The sequence below is a fragment of the Centropristis striata genome, chromosome 16 (genome assembly GCF_030273125.1).
Source record: "Centropristis striata isolate RG_2023a ecotype Rhode Island chromosome 16, C.striata_1.0, whole genome shotgun sequence".
Classification (NCBI taxonomy): domain Eukaryota; kingdom Metazoa; phylum Chordata; class Actinopteri; order Perciformes; family Serranidae; genus Centropristis; species Centropristis striata.
In genome coordinates, this window is record NC_081532.1 from 25,688,098 (window position 1) to 25,705,269 (window position 17,172).

Consider the following 17,172-nt stretch of genomic DNA (forward strand, 5'->3'; position numbering starts at 1 on the left):
TAATTAATTAAACTTGGTAAACACTGTGATACCATTTCAATGGTGAATCTCAAAGATCTCTGCTCGAACTGATTCATATCCTTGAAGATGTGATGTTCAGTTTGTTGTGGACATTTTTAGGCTCATTGAACTAGTTTCCAACGTCTGACCAAGGTTTTTTTTTTGTTTTGGTTGACAACAGTTTGTACAATGTGTTGTGTGAAAGGCCTCGAATCCACCAATGTTTTATAAATACGTGCATTTGTTTTGAGTTTTGTAGATCAAGTCAGAGATAAGAAACTATGATCCTTCATTTCTATTCCACAGGAGAATGATTTGATTTTAATGTTTCAAAACTCAGCTGGGTGTAATATGAAATCCAAACAAAAGACTTGATGTAAATTCGAAGGGGGATTGAGAGAAGCCAGATGGTCTGCACTGACTTCTGATCCGACTGAGTGAAAGACTGGACGAGCTTTTTGTGACATATATTAGGACATCATCGGCATACAGAGTGTACTGAGTGTGTGTGTGTGTGTGTGTGTGTGTGTGTGTGTGTGTGTGTGTGTGTGATAGACTCAGTGAAGTGTATCAGTCTCTGCAGGAGCTTCCAGCTGCAGCAGTCACTTCAGTTTCTGTTCAGTCTGACTGAGGGAGGTTTTTGTACGACGCTTTTTCACTGTGTGAACACATTCTGACTGTTGGTCAAGTGAACACTCTGACAGTAGTAAACTGCTGCATCTTCAGCCTGAAGTCCACTGATGGTCAGAGTGAAGTCAGTCTTTGTTCCATTGCCTGAAAAACGATCAGGAATCCCAGAAGCCCTCTCACTGATGTAGCTAATTAGCAGTTTGGGAGTTTCTCCATCTTTCTGTTGGTACCAAGCTAAAAGTTCTTTACCACTTTTTGATCCTGTTCGCACCGCTAAATTAAACCTACAGCTGATGGAGGCGGAGGCTCCCAGAGCAGAGCTCACTGCTCCAAGCTGAGTCACTGTGACCTGTCCTCTGGACTCTGAGGACACAGAGACAACAACAGAAAGCAGCGTCAGGGTTTTGTTTGGTTGGGATGTTGACAGAGGAGAGAAGTTTGATTCTCTGGACTTTACCTGTGAAGCAGCAGCAGAGGAGAGTCCAGATGAGTATCAGAGTCATGTTTCTGATGATGAGCATTTCTGTGGCTTCTGTTGTCATGAAGGACAGCTGTCAGTCATCCAGTGTTCAACTCTCAGGACTATAAAGTCTCCCAGAGCACTGGAGCATGGTGCTGCTGATGCAAAGTGGCTCTGACTGACTCCAGCAGGGACCTGGTTACTCTGATGATGCTGTTCATCAATGGATCATTACATTTATTACAGTATTGATTAGGAATGTCTCATTGATATGCTACCTGGTGATTTGATGAATAAAACAGATTTTTTTATATAGATTAAAAGATTAGTGGAAGATTTCTACTTTATAGCAGTCAGTTTTAATTTCAACACATCTTTAAATTTAAAAGAAAAATGAAACAAAATACTACATTTAGTAAATGTATACCCTCTTTATATATATATATGTGGCATCAGGTGGCTGTGTTTCATGTTCCATGTGTGTTTTTGTAGGACGGCTCAATGAGTTTGTATCACTGTGGTACACGTTCAGTGGAGGAACCAGACTGGATGTTAACTGTAAGTACCTTGACTTGTACGACAACTCAAATTCAACATTTGTGTTGTTGCTAATTGTCTGAAAAGAAGCTCTATTAGATTATTTCTGCTGATAGTTGAAGTTTGATATTATTGCAGCGACCATTACTTTACTGAGACACAGATTGAGTTCTGTCTGATGAAGGAACTATTTAGTTCAACTGAACATTTTACACGTGACAGTTTTTATATTCTTATCATTTTAATTGAAGTTCAGAAAGTTATGTTGACCATGTTTCACATCATGATTTTATACACCTGATGATTTATTTACATCTAATGAATTAAATTGAATGGAATAAGAAGAACTTTATCAAACATGTATTTAGTGAGTTTATAATATGGAAGCTCTGCATGTCTTCTATCTTCATCCCAGACTATTAAATTTAATAATCTGTCAAATCCTCATTAGAACAAACAAGTGTCATTACTGCAGCTGCAGTCACTTTAACCACGTTGTGTTGTTAAATGTTATTCATCTTTTACTTAACAAAAGCAATGAAATGTTTTCTGTCTGTTTGTTGTCGAGGTCCAGCAGAGATGAAACATCGTCGTCTCATATGAGTTTAAAATATTCATTGTTTTACAGTGAAGATAAATGTTTAGTAATTAAGCTAAAGAGAGAAATTCTATCTTTAGGACTGAGAGCATCTGTTGCCACGGTTCACTGAGCTCTGAGAGGGCAGTGAAACTCTGTAGAGTTTCATCTGAAGTTTCTGTCCTCTCTGTGTGACTCTCATCATCTCGTCTCCTCCAGTGGGTCGAGTCGCCCCCACCCTGACGGTGATGCCCCCCTCCAGGGAGCAGCTGCAGCATGGGACGTCCACGCTCATGTGCCTGGCCAGCAAGGGCTTCCCCTCGGACTGGAGTCTGTCCTTTAAGGTGGACGGCAGCAGCAGCAGCAGTTGGGAGGAGCTGAGGCCACTCAGGGCTCCCAGTCTCCTCTGTCAGAGACTCTGAGATCAGGACTGGGAACAATGGTCTCTCCTCACTCACTGGTTTTGCTCTGTTACTGCTCTCAGTCTGTACTCTTTCTCTGTTCCTCTCATGATTTTTCAACATTAACTTGTTCTTGCTTCTGTTGATATTTTCAACATTGTCCAACAATAAAGAATTCCATCGTATATTATAAAAGTGACCGGCCTTTTGAATTCCGTTCTTTCACATGTGTTATATATTAGGAGCATGAATCAGATTAATGTGCCAAAGTGACAATCATAAGAAGTGCATTTTTTCCAGATTAATTTTTAAAAGTTTTAAGACTGTAGACATGGTACAGCCATTTCAATGGTAAATCACAAGTCTGTCAGATTTAACTAATTTATACTCTTGAGGATCAAGTTAATATTTCCTAAAAAAAAATATTTTTACGCAGGAGCATTTATCATTCATTTGTAATCCTCTGTCCCTAATATAAATGGTGCCCTGTTTAGAGGTATCCATATACATATTTTGGGACAGCCTGAAATCCCAACATAATGGTGCCCCGTGTGAGGCACTGTACAGTTGGCAATCTTTCTGCACTCTGTAACTCTCTTTTTGTCACATGTTCTTGAGAGTTGATTGAGAGAAGCCAGATGGTCTGCACTGACTTTTGATCCGACTGACTTTTGTGACATATATTAGGACATCATCGGCATACAGAGTGTACTGAGTGTGTGTGTGTGTGTGCGTGTGTGTGAGACTCAGTGAAGTGTATCAGTCTCTGCAGGAGCTTCCAGCTGCAGCAGTCACTTCAGTTTCTGTTCAGTCTAACTGAGGGAGGTTTTTGTACGACGCTTTTTCACTGTGTGAACACATCCTGACTGTTGATCCAGTGATCACTCTTACAGTAGTAAACTGCTGCATCTTCAGCCTGAAGTCCACTGATGGTCAGAGTGAAGTCAGTCTTTGTTCCACTGCCTGAAAAACGATCAGGAATCCCAGACGCCCTCTCACTGATGTAGCTAATTCTCAACTCAACTCAACTCAACTCAACTTTATTTGTAAAGCACTTTAAAACAACAACAGCCGCAACAAAGTGCTGTACATAAACAAACAGAACAAGAGACAATAAAATAAATAAAACAGGAAATAAACACTAAAATAAATAGATTTATTGCTTTTTAAAAGACAATTTAAAAAACAATAAATAAAAGCAAACCATAAAACACTAAAAACAAGAGCAGAGTCTCATGCGTGGTTAAAAGCCAAGGAATAAAAATAGGTTTTAAGATGACTTTTAAAAATGGACAGTGAGGAGGCTTGTCTGATGTGCAAAGGCAGCTCATTCCATAGTTTGGGGGCTGCAACAGAAAAAGATCTGTCCCCTCTGAGCTTCCGTTTAGACCTCGGTACCTCCAGGAGCAGCAGATCAGCTGACCTGAGGCACCGAGCAGGAGCGTAGGGGTGGAGGAGCTCAGAGAGGTACAGTGGGGCGAGACTATTTAAAGATTTAAAAACAAATAAAAGAATCTTAAAATGGACTCTAAAATGCACAGGCAGCCAGTGGAGGGAGGCCAGGATGGGAGTTATGTGCTCCCTCTTACGAACTCCAGTTAAGAGACGAGCAGCCGCGTTTTGCACTAACTGGAGCCGTGCGAGGGAGGACTGGCTGACTCCAAGGTAAAGTGAGTTACAGTAATCCAGCCGAGATGTAATGAAGGCATGGATTACTGTTTCAAAGTGCTTGTGCGTAAGGAAAGGCTTCACCTTAGCCAGCTGCCTGATATGAAAAAAGCTTGACCTCACAGCAGCACTAATCTGACGATCTAATTTAAAATCACTGTCCATCTTAAAACCTAAATTTGACACAGTTGGTCTTATAAAATCTGCCAGAGGGCCCAAGTGAAAAGGAGGGGTCACACAAGAGCCACTAGGGCCAAACACTATCACTTCTGTCTTCTTCTCATTAAAATTTAAAAAGTTCAAGGCCATCCAGGCCTTGATGTCTTTGAGACATGACAGGAGCGGTGTGAGGGAGAAAGCATCTTTTTTCTTCAGTGGCACATATATCTGACTGTCGTCAGCGTAGCAATGGAAAGGGATGCCGTGCTTTCTCAAGATGGAGCCCAAAGGCAGTAAATACAAAGAAAAAAGCAGGGGCCCTAAAATCGACCCCTGTGGAACCCCATACAGCAGTGGAGCGGGGCTGGACTCCGAGGTACCAAGGCTTACACTTAAACTTCTGTCGGTCAGATATGACTTGAACCACTCTAGCGCAGTACCACCGATGCCCACTAGGTGGCGTAACCGAGCCACTAGGGTGCTATGGTCCACGGTGTCAAACGCTGCAGTCAGGTCCAACAGAACAAGAATTACATGGTCACCGGAGTCATTAGCCAGGAGGATGTCGTTAAAAACTCTGAGTAGAGCTGACTCTGTGCTATGCATAGTTTTAAAACCAGATTGAAACACCTCCAGGACACCATGTACATCGAGAAAAGACTGTAGCTGACCATATACGACCTTCTCCAAGACTTTAGAGATAAAGGGCAGCTTGGAGATAGGCCTAAAATTGGCCAGCACGCTGCGATCTAGGCCAGGTTTCTTAAGTAGGGGCTGCACCACTGCATGTTTAAAACCTCGAGGAACAAGACCAGTAGACAGACTACTGTTAATTACATTTAATACAGACTGCCCTATACTGGGGAAAACCTCTTTGAAGAAACGAGGGGAGACAGCATCACAGGGAGAACCTGATGGCTTAATATGGCCAACCAGGTCCTCTAAGAAAGCCAGAGACACTGGCTCAAAACCATGAAAAGCTGCAGAACAAGGAGCAGTGACTGAGGGGTCAGATGCAGGAGCAGAGATGAGGGCCCTAGCAGTAGCAACCTTGTCAATAAAAAAGTGCAGGAAGTTATCACACATTTCAGGAGGTGTCTCCAAGCTGACAGGCTGTGGAGCATTTAGAACAGAGTCAATGGTTTTGAATAACACACGCGGGTTGTGGTGGTTGGTCTCAATGATGTTTGCCAGGTATTCTCTTTTAGTCTATTTAACGGTTGTCTGGTAGCGGCGCCAACAGTCTTTAAGGATATGGAAGGAAACCTGCAGTTTGTCCTTCTTCCACTTCCGTTCAGCTCTGCGGCACTCCCGTCTAGCTTCACGGGTTCTGCCGTTAAACCAGGGCTCAGATTTAGCTTTGGGCTGCACAGTTTTTAATGGAGCCACAGAGTCCAGTATGGTCCTGCAGGAGGAGTGAAACCAGGAGCTGAGCTCCTCAGTGTCAGCAGAGACAGGAGGCACACAGAGCTGGTCAAAAGCCACAGAGAAATGACCGGCAGTGCAAGAGTTAAAAATCCGACGTTTCTGAACAAGAGCGCCGGATTTAAATTTAGCACAGGAAAAACCGACTTCAAACAGCACAGGCATATGATCAGAAAACACATCGTCACAGATCTCCAAGTTAGACACAGATAAACCATGAGAAAGGACGAGGTCTAAAGTGTGTCCATGTTCATGTGTGGGACCAGACACACACTGCACCAAATTAAAAGATTTGATAATGCTCAGAAAGTCCTTCACCAGCGGCTTTTCAGGACAGCACACGTGAATATTAAAATCCCCAAGGAAAAGGGCACAGTCATATTTCGGCATAGTCTCAGCCAGGAAACCAGAAAAGTCATTCACACAGTCCTTGTTGTATTTGGGGGGCCGGTAGATGACGGCGCACAGCACCGGATCGGAACGGCCCACCTCAAATAAAGACACCTCAAAGCTGGAATATGAGGTTGAGATGGTGCACTGTTTACATTTAAAGGTATTTTTGTAAACAGTCGCCGTTCCTCCTCCAGGACCTGATGTCCGCGGGGAGTTAAAGAAGGAACAGCCAGCAGGTAAAAGTTCGACAAGAGTGCTGCACTCACCGGTACCGATCCAGGTCTCCGTTACACAGAGGAAATCCAGGCCACGGGAGCTAAAGAAATCCCTCAGGATGAAAGTTTTGTTCGCCAGAGATCTAGCGTTCACCAAGCCGATCCTGGTGGGAGCCGGCGGGGCTTGTGGCCCGGTGGATCGGGGAGCCCGAGGCAGCGTCCTCAGGAGCCGGTGGTTTATCCCGCGCTGAGAGAGCCGGAGGGGGCAGAGGCGGTGGGGCCAGGGCCCCTCAGATGAGCCGATGACAGGTACCAGGCAGGCGTCTATGGGATCCAAGAAGCGCCAGGGCACAGCAAAACGAGAGAATAATCCAAGTCCTGTCCGGGAAATGGACGAAGAGTGCGTCAGCTGGAGCCTCAGCTTCACCAGCCGACCTCCGCGTCTGCCACGGCGACGGCGACGCTTACGCCGTACAGGTAAGGCCGAAGCCCGGAACAGGTGAGGCGGAATCCCCGCCAGGAGCGGGGGCAAGGTATTTTGTCCATCGCAAACAAACGCACCAAGATCTTTGACATTTTGCCGGAGAGACAAAATGGCATAGCGATCATACACCAGCAGAGACTCAATCTGTTTAGTGCCGATGGTTAAAAACAACAGAAACACCAAACATTGCAGGAGCAGCAGACGGCCAGCCACACACACTGGCGCCATCTTACTGTTGAACATAGGTCTTCTAGGTCTAAGTATTAATTAGCAGTTTAGGAGTTTCTCCATCTTTCTGTTGGTACCAAGCTAAAAGTTCTTTACCAGTTTTTGATCCTGTTCCCACCGCTAAATTATACCTACAGCTGATGGAGACGGAGGCTCCCAGAGCAGAGCTCACTGCTCCAGGCTGAGTCACTGTGACCTGTCCTCTGGACTCTGAGGACACAGAGACAACAACAGAAAGCAGCGTCAGGGTTTTGTTTGGTTGGGATGTTGACAGAGTAGAGGAGTTTGATTCTCTGGACTTTACCTGTGAAGCAGCAGCAGAGGACCTGGTTACTCTGATAAACTGACTGATCCACTGATAATCAGCATTGTCAGAGTATTGTTTTGGGATGTTTAAATGTACTTTTTACTTGGTTTTACTTCTTAAAAACTTGGTATCAAAATGTTTGATTCAGGGTCCAAAGAGCCAGCTGGAACAACTATAAAAAGTCTCTTATTACCTGTTAAATATAGGTGTTGATCACAGGATGACTGCATTGGACACTTGTTATTTTATTTGCTCTTATGTATAATTTGTGTACCTCATTGGCTGCTACCTGCCTATTTGTACAATTGTACATATATTATGCTGTGTATTGTCTGTTTTCATGGAGTGCTGTGTGAAAGGCATGTATGTACCTGGAGAAGACAAAGACACATTTCCAATTAAGTCAATCTAATCTAATTTGTTGTCTGTAATTTTAAAATAGATTTACTGTATTTTAAAAAATGTGCATTTGAAAATCTGGGCATTGTATTATTCATTTCAGTCAGTTTAAATGTTGTTGGTAAAATCTTCTAACAGAGACCTTTCTTGTGGAGTTTGTTGTGTTCAGAGTCAGAGAGCCGTGTCTCTCGAGAGTCAGGTTTTTGTACGGCGACTCAATGAGTTTGTATCACTGTGGTACACGTTCGGTGGAGGAACCAGACTGGAATTTGGATGTAAGTCAAATATCTTATATTTTTTATATTTTATGAGTCGTTATTCTTTCTGTTTTTATATTTCCCAGTCCAGGAAAAAATACTAGCTTTACCATTTTCATTGATTATTTTTTGACAAAGATTTTGCACTTAGAGACAAAGTTGACTTCAGCAACATAACTTCAAAAACTAATTTTAATGAAATTTCAATTTTAAATCACAGGATACATCAATATATACAACTTCAGTGGTTAAACTGCATCTTTAGGGTTTGTATTTTTAGTTCAGTCAGACAAAGTCAAAGAGCTGTGCCTCCCTACAGCGAGAGGTTTTTTGTATGGCGGCTCAATGAGTTTGTATTACTGTGGTGGACTTTTGGTGGTCAAATGTTTCTTTAAAAAAAGTTCCTGAACAAATGATTATTACAATATTGTATGAATCATTTAAATTGTGTTTTTTGATGTTTAGTTTTCCACCACAATGATAACTGTCGTTATGGTGAATTAACTTCATGAAGTAACAAAGTGGAGATGAAGATTGGAGATACATTTTTTTGTAATCTTCATATTGTGTCATGTGTTGTTGCAGCTTTTTTATCCTTTAAATCATTTGGACAGTTTACTAAATAATGTCTGAAATCCACACAAAGGACATTTAGGTCTTGTCAGTTTATTTTCTGTATTCATATATGTTAAATTTAACATTTTAAATGTTGTGTAGTTCAGGTTTTGCATGCTGTTGATGAGAGTTTAAAAATGTTGACTGCTTCTTTTATTTCCAGTGTAGTTTGATATATTACAGCACATTATGTATGATGATTCTCTCTGTGCTGATATGCATGAGAGGCTTCTTAAAGGGAAGTGAAACAATGTGTGAGTGAGTGACTGGTGGAGCAGAGAAACCATCTGACAGAAACGCCTTAAAGGAGAAAATCAACTCTCACACAGGAAAGGTGTCCAAGTGTCTGCTGGTTGATTAGCAGTTCTGTGGTCCAACCATCCTCTAATCTGATTGGTGTCTCCTAGGTGATGTCCGTCCCACCCTGACGGTGCTGCCCCCCTCCAGGGAGCAGCTGCAGCAGGGGACGGCCACGCTCATGTGCCTGGCCAGCAAGGGCTTCCCCTCAGACTGGAGTCTGTCCTGGAAGGTGGACGGCAGCAGCAGCAGCTGGGAGCAGAGCAGCAGCCCCGGGGTGCTGCAGACGGACGGCCACTACAGCTGGAGCAGCACCCTGAGGCTCCCTGCAGACCAGTGGAGGAAGGTGGGCTCTGTGACCTGTGAGGCCACCCAGGGCTCCCAGTCTCCTCTGTCAGAGACTCTGAGGAGAGACCAGTGTTCCCAGTCCTGAGCCGACTCACTGGGACTCTCTGTCTCTGGCTTTGAGTTCACAACATTTACCAGCTTATTGTAATGTTTCACCATCATTTCAGTGTCTGCTCATAATAAAGACCGCTTCATCAAATCAAACTGTTGTCCCGTTCATTACTGGTCAGGTGTCTTCATGCTCTTTCTCCTGGTGATGACTGTGTTTTAATACCACTGAAGAAAATCTGAGAAAATAACTGCTTCAAATGTAACTAAAGAACAGCCATTGTTATTTTTAAAAAAAACAATCCAAAAGTACAAAAGATATTTACTACATCTGAAATAATAAGCAGTATATCATCAGCATAACATTCATATACATAATATGAAATCTAAACACCCAGGAACTGTTTAGTATTTATTATTAAAATGCATGTGAACTTTGTTTTGGTGTCAGTGATCACAGATAAACTGAGCTGACAGAAACAACAATAAATGTCTTTGTTTACACTAAAGACATGAATAACATCATAATATAAATAAAACTTTTGATGTCTGAACATCTGGAATAATAAGATGATGATGTTGTCTCAGGTGGTTAAAAACATTAGCTACTATCAATACAATCTTTGGGGTCCCACAGGGCCCCATGCTGGGTCCTCTATTGTTCAGACTTTACATGCTGTTGCAACTTAACAGTTTGTGATACACAACTGATTTAGAGGAGAAATAGTTGGAGCAGTGTGTGTGTATGTCAGCTTTCGTACACTTTTTCAGTGGTCAAATTCAAGCATTTTTCAAGGACTTTCAAGGTCCATTTTCAAGCTTTTCCAGTACCTTTCACCAGTTGTAAATGGCATGTTATAGATGAGTACTGGATACTAAAAGGGATAATTTCTCTTAACCATCCCACCAGCAATGGTTTTACACTTTTAACAACTAAAAGTAGTTTGCTAATCTCATAAAACATACTGGTTTGGGAATCTAGGGGCTAGGAACAAAAGTAAGCTCACAAAAATCATCAACCAGCAGCTGGTGGAACTAAACACGACCCAAACTAGGAGGAAAGCCTCACAAATAGGCCTACTAGAGGACCCCTCACATCCACTATGAATTATAAAAACTCTGTCAGTAAGAAGATACAGGGTAGAGCAACAAGAACATCTCAGAAACAAGAAGACACAGGCGGAGCGGTCTTCATTTCAGATAGGCTAGAGACTTTTCTGTTGATATATTTTTTCCATTGAAAATGTGGTTATCTATAGTCAGATTGCAAGAGAAGTACAGTAAGAATTTCAAGCATTTACAAGCATCTAATCCAAAATCCAAGCACACACACACCTTGAAATTCAACATTAAAATTCAAGCATTTTCAAGGATATCAAGCACTTGTATGAGCCCTGGTGTGTGTGTGTGTGTGTGTGTGTGTGAGACTCAGTGAAGTGTATCAGTCTCTGCAGGAGCTTACAGCTGCAGTAGTAACTTCAGTTTCTGTTCAGTCTGACTGAGGGAGGTTTTTGTACGACGCTTTTTCACTGTGTGAACACACTCTGACTGTTGATCCAGTGATCACTCAGACAGTAGTAAACTGCTGCATCTTCAGCCTGAAGTCCACTGATGGTCAGAGAGAAGTCAGTCTTTGTTCCATTGCCTGAAAAACGATCAGGAATCCCAGACGCCCTCTCACTGATGTAGCGGATTAGCAGTTTAGGAGTTTCTCCATCTTTCTGTTGGTACCAAGCTAAAAGTTCTTTACCAGTTTTTGATCCTGTTCCCACCGCTAAATTATACCTACAGCTGATGGAGACGGAGGCTCCCAGAGCAGAGCTCACTGCTCCAGGCTGAGTCACTGTGACCTGTCCTCTGGACTCTGAGGACACAGAGACAACAACAGAAAGCGGCGTCAGGGTTTTGTTTGGTTGGGATGTTGACAGAGGAGAGGAGTTTGATTCTCTGGACTTTACCTGTGAAGCAGCAGCAGAGGAGAGTCCAGATGAGGACCAGAGTCATGATTCTGATGAGGAGCATTTCTGTGGCTTCTGTTGTCATGAAGGACAGCTGTCAGTCATCCAGTGTTCAACTCTCAGGACTATAAAGTCTCCCAGAGCACTGGAGCATGGTGCTGCTGATGCAAAGTGGCTCTGACTGACTCCAGCAGTGACCTAGTTACTCTGATAAACTGACTGATCCACTGATAATCAGCATTGTCAGAGTATTGTTTTGGGATGTTTAAATGTACTTTTTATTTGGTTTTTACTTCTATAAAACTTGGTATCAAAATGTTTGATTCAGGGTCCCAAGAGCCAGCTGGAACAACTATAAAAAGTCTCTTATTACCTGTTAAATATAGGTGTTGATCACAGGATGACTGCATTGGACACTTGTTCTTTTTTTTGCTCTTATGTATAATTTGTGTACCTCATTGGCTGCTACCTGCCTATTTGTACAATTGTGCATACATTATGCTGTGTATTGTCTGTTTTTATGGAGTGCTGTGTTAAAGGCATGTATGTACCTGGAGAAGAGAAAGACACATTTCCAATTAAGTCAATCTAATCTAATGTATTGTCTGTCATTTTAAAATAAATTTACTGTATTTCAAAAAATGTGCATTTGAAAATTGGGGCATTGTATTATTAATTTTTAATCAGTTTCAATGTTGTTGGTAAAATCTTCTAACAGAGACCTTTCTTGTTGAGTTTGTTGTGTTCAGAGTCAGAGAGCCGTGTCTCTCAAGAGTCAGAGGTTTTTGTACGGCGGCTCAATGAGTTTGTATCACTGTGGTACACGTTCGGTGGAGGAACCAGACTGGAATTTGGATGTAAGTCAAATATCTTATATTTGTTATATTTTATGAGTCGTCATTCTTTCTGTTTTTATATTTCCCAGTCCAGGAAAAAATACTAGCTTTACCATTTTCATTGATGATTTTTTGACAAAGATTTTGCACTTAGAGACAAAGTTGACTTCAGCAACATAACTTCAAAAACTAATTTTAATAAAATTTCAATTTTAAATCACAGGATACATCAATATATACAACTTCAGTGGTTAAACTGCATCTTTAGGGTTTGTATTTTTAGTTCAGCCAGACAAAGTCAAAGAGCTGTGCCTCCCTACAGCAAGAGGTTTTTGTACGGCGGCTCAATGAGTTTGTATTACTGTGGTGGACTTTTGGTGGTCAAATGTTTCTTTAAAAAAAGTTCCTGAACAAATGATTATTACAATATTGTATGAATCATTTAAATTGTGTTTTTTGATGTTTAGTTTTCCACCACAATGATAACTGTCGTTATGGTGAATTAACTTCATGAAGTAACAAAGTGGAGATGAAGATTGGAGATACATTTTTTTTGTAATCTTCATATTGTGTCATGTGTTGTTGCAGCTTTTTTATCCTTTAAATCATTTGGACAGTTTACTAAATAATGTCTGAAATCCACACAAAGAACATTTAGGTCTTGTCAGTATTTTCTGTATTCATATATGTTAAATTTAACATTTTAAATGTTGTGTAGTTCAGGTTTTGCATGCTGTTGATGAGAGTTTAAAAATGTTGACTGCTTCTTTTATTTCCAGTGTAGTTTGATATATTACAGCACATTATGTATGATGATTCTCTCTGTGCTGATATGCATGAGAGGCTTCTTAAAGGGAAGTGAAACAATGTGTGAGTGAGTGACTGGTGGAGCAGAGAAACCATCTGACAGAAACGCCTTAAAGGAGAAAATCAACTCTCACACAGGAAAGGTGTCCAAGTGTCTGCTGGTTGATTAGCAGTTCTGTGGTCCAACCATCCTCTAATCTGATTGGTGTCTCCTAGGTGATGTCCGTCCCACCCTGACGGTGCTGCCCCCCTCCAGGGAGCAGCTGCAGCAGGGGACGGCCACGCTCATGTGCCTGGCCAGCAAGGGCTTCCCCTCAGACTGGAGTCTGTCCTGGAAGGTGGACGGCAGCAGCAGCAGCTGGGAGCAGAGCAGCAGCCCCGGGGTGCTGCAGACGGACGGCCACTACAGCTGGAGCAGCACCCTGTGGCTCCCTGCAGACCAGTGGAGGAAGGTGGGCTCTGTGACCTGTGAGGCCACCCAGGGCTCCCAGTCTCCTCTGTCAGAGACTCTGAGGAGAGACCAGTGTTCCCAGTCCTGATCTCACTCACTGGTTTTGCTCTGCTACTGCTCTCAGTCTGTACTCTTTCTCTGTTCCTCTCATGATTTTTCAACATTAACTTGTTCTTGCTTCTGTTGATAGTTTCAACATTTTCCAACAATAAAGAATTCCATCGTATATTATAAAAGAGACCGGCCTTTTGAATTCCGTTCTTTCACATGTGTTATATATTAGGAGCATGAATCAGATTAATGTGCCAAAGTGACAATTGTAAAAAGTGCATTTTCTCCAGAATAATTTTTAAAAGTTTCAATACTGTAGACATGGTGCTGCCATTTCAATGGTAAATCACAAAGCTATCAGATTTAACTAATTTATACTCTTGAGGATCACAAGTTAATATTTCATAAAAATGTGTATTTTTACGCAAGATCATTTATCATTCATTTGTAATCCTCTGTCCCTAATATAAATGGTGCCCTGTTTAGAGGTATCCATAAACATATTTTAGGACATCCTGAAATCCCAACATAATGGTGCCCTGTGTGAGGCACTGTACAGTTTGCAATCTTTCTGCACTCTGTAACTCTCTTTTTCTCACATGTTCTTGCTTGTGTTGATTCTTTCAGGATTTTAAAGCAATAAAAAAATCATTATGTGTATTATAAAGTGTCTTTTGAGTTCTTTTCTGTGACATATTTAAGATATAACAGTCCAGTCCGGAAACGTAAAGTCCAGAGTACATTTTAGTGGTTTTAAGAGGTTATTCTTGAATTGTTGTAACATTTTTATGTAAATTTATTAAACTTGGTAAAAACTGTGATACCATTTCAATGGTGAATCTCAAAGATCTCTGCTCGAACTGATTCATATCCTTGAAGATGTTGATGTTCAGTTTGTTGTGGACATTTTTAGGCTCATTGAACTAGTTTCCAACGTCTGACCAAGGTTTTTTTGTTTTTGTTTTGGTTGACAACAGTTTGTACAATGTGTTGTGTGAAAGGCCTCGAATCCACCAATGATTTATAAACGCATGCATTTGTTTTGAGTTTTGTAGATCAAGTCAGAGATAAGGAAATATGATCCTTCATTTCTATTCCACAGGAGAATGATTTGATTTTAATATTTCAAAACTCAGCTGGGTGTAATATGAAATCCAAACAAAAGACTTGATGTAAATTCGAAGGGGGATTGAGAGAAGCCAGATGGTCTGCACTGACTTTTGATCCGACTGAGAGAAAGACTGGACAAGCTTTTTGTGACATATATTAGGACATCATCGGCATACAGAGTGTACTGAGTGTGTGTGTGTGTGTGTAGGTGTGTGTGTGTGTGTGTGTGTGTCTGTCTCTGTGAGACTCAGTGAAGTGTATCAGTCTCTGCAGGACAGGAGAATTACTTCATTTGAAAGACTGGACAAGCTTTTTGTGACATATATTAGGACATCATCAGCATACAGTGTGTGTATGTGTGTGTGTGTGTGTGTGTGCTCTCCCATGCCATCACCTGTGGGGCCAAAAAGGAGTTAGCCCACCAATCTCGTGGGGACCACTTCACTCTTTGGGTCCAAAATTCGGGTCCCACAACTTTTTTAATTTAAATCAACTCAAGAACACCTCCAGAATGCTACAGCAAAGTTTCAGAGGGTGTTCCATATGTCACCATTTGGGAGATTTGTGTGTATATGTGTGTAAGCCTTGCTCCTCCTATCGACCGGACTTTGTCAGTACAGTTTGATACACACTTACGGAAGTGTGTATGATTAGCCCCGCCCCTCCGCCCATCCAGCCAATGCGAATCGTTCTACTGCAGCAATCGGTCGTGACGTCAACAAAGGCCTACACACTTGATCTTCACCTTCATGGCTCCGTACAGGTAAGAACATTTAGTTAATTATTTTGTCATTAAATACGTTCATAAAGCGTGAGTGTTTAGTACCATAAGCTCTGTCCTAACATTGCTGATACTTTGAACTGTTTAATGCTAAATGTTAACAAACGGAATAGTGGCAGAAGTAATGTTGCTAACGTTAGCCCCGTTAAGCTGCGTCAAATGTTGCTACCGTTAGCCCCGTACACTGACACCGCTCATTCCGGTGCTTGTTGTAAACAAACAGAGATCGCTAAGTGAACACCTCCTGCAGCAGCAGCACATACACACTGTACTGCTACAGAGCTAACTGAAGCTAACTGCCGCTAACGAGGTCGGCCGGCTCGTTAACGAGCCGGCCGACCTCGTTAGCGCTCGTTAAGACGGAGTCGCTGGATTTGATATTGACAGATATTGATTTCTTACGGCACACTTGTGTGCCGCGGAACAGCGGTTGAGAATCACTGCCATAGGGAACCAGGTTACTGCTCCCATATTATTGGGCTATACCTTGTGTCAGAGTTGCATGTACCCCATGCACACCGTTTGACCATTTTAAACTTAAAATCTCAAGAAAAAACACATAAAACTATTGAAAACGGACTAACTCATAACTAACTGCATTTCAATGGATGTGGAAGCAGAGAATGTCCGAGTGTATTGAGTTAGCTATGCGCACTGCAATTGGCTCATCGCGTTTGGGGGTGTGGCTTAGCCATAGGTGAATTGAAAACTACTTTCACCCTGATTTTAGTCGTCATTTAGGTAGCACATACATATTATGAATGCCTTCGACATAATTCAAATGAGCCATTTTAATCTAGATTAATTCCAAGACTACAGTGAGATTAATCTAGATTAAAAAAATTAATATATGCCCACCACTAGTTTTGTAATTGTTTTCCTGGCAAATTAATAAAAAAAAAAAAACAGACGAAGTGTTGACTAATGTTACACAGCCTGGAGTTAGACACTAGCTGCCACCGATCTCTGCTGTTTGTTGACAGTAACAAATTCATGAGGCCGCATTCAGTGTTAATACTCAGACGACTTGGAATTGATGCCCTTTCTCTATCATTTTCATAGTGACATCACATGAGAGGATGGCAGGGAGAGAGAGAAGACGGAGAGTTAATCCAAAAGCGGATGCAATATGGCATATAAAGAACAAGACTGACAAGCTGTACAGCCTTGAAGAATTATTCATAAATGCTGAAAAGGTGAGTAATCTGACATTTCACAAAAGCCAGTAACAGAAAACAGTGTTTGACCCAAACACTGACCAAAAATCTACTAAACCAAAATGTCCAAACTTGTTATGGATGGAGGTATAATGATAATGATGATGATCTTTATGTATACAGCACTTTTCATACATAGAGTGCAACGCAAAGTGCTTTACAATAAAAAAAATACCACAGAAATGAGAAGATAAAACAGAAAATGCAAACTGCTGCAACTTGGCAATGTTTCTTCAGTGATAAAAAGAGACTTAAGTTATATTTTTGAGTCTCAGTCTAAGTTTAAACCTAAGTCCAGTATTACTAGTATATCAATCAATGATTTTGAGCCTCAGCAATGATGCTGAAGTCAGGGAGCCAGGTCATTTTATTTTTCCCCCTGACCCCTGCATAAACTTTGCTGCTTTTTTTACAGGGCGTGGGGTATTTGCCAAAAAAACCTTCGGCCAAGGGGACTTCATATTAGAGTACAAAGGCGACCTCATTTCTGACTCTGAAGCGCAAAGAAGGAGA

At 41.6% G+C, this 17,172-nt stretch overlaps 3 gene segments (V, D, J or C); 2 read left to right on the forward strand and 1 right to left on the reverse strand.

Moving 5' to 3' along the window:
* The first annotated feature begins 7,845 nt into the window (after positions 1 to 7,845).
* LOC131987753 (Ig kappa-b4 chain C region-like) lies at positions 7,846 to 9,488 on the forward strand. The segment is given in 3 exon segments: positions 7,846 to 7,851; positions 8,053 to 8,158; positions 9,163 to 9,488. Coding segments are annotated over 3 exon segments (435 nt in total).
* A 1,486-nt stretch (positions 9,489 to 10,974) lies between these two features.
* On the reverse strand, positions 10,975 to 11,452 carry LOC131987754 (immunoglobulin kappa variable 3-20-like). The segment is given in 2 exon segments: positions 10,975 to 11,312; positions 11,407 to 11,452. Coding segments are annotated over 2 exon segments (384 nt in total).
* A 106-nt stretch (positions 11,453 to 11,558) lies between these two features.
* Positions 11,559 to 14,328, forward strand: LOC131987755 (Ig kappa-b4 chain C region-like). The segment is given in 3 exon segments: positions 11,559 to 11,577; positions 12,156 to 12,263; positions 13,266 to 14,328. Coding segments are annotated over 3 exon segments (450 nt in total).
* The last annotated feature ends 2,844 nt before the right edge of the window (positions 14,329 to 17,172 follow it).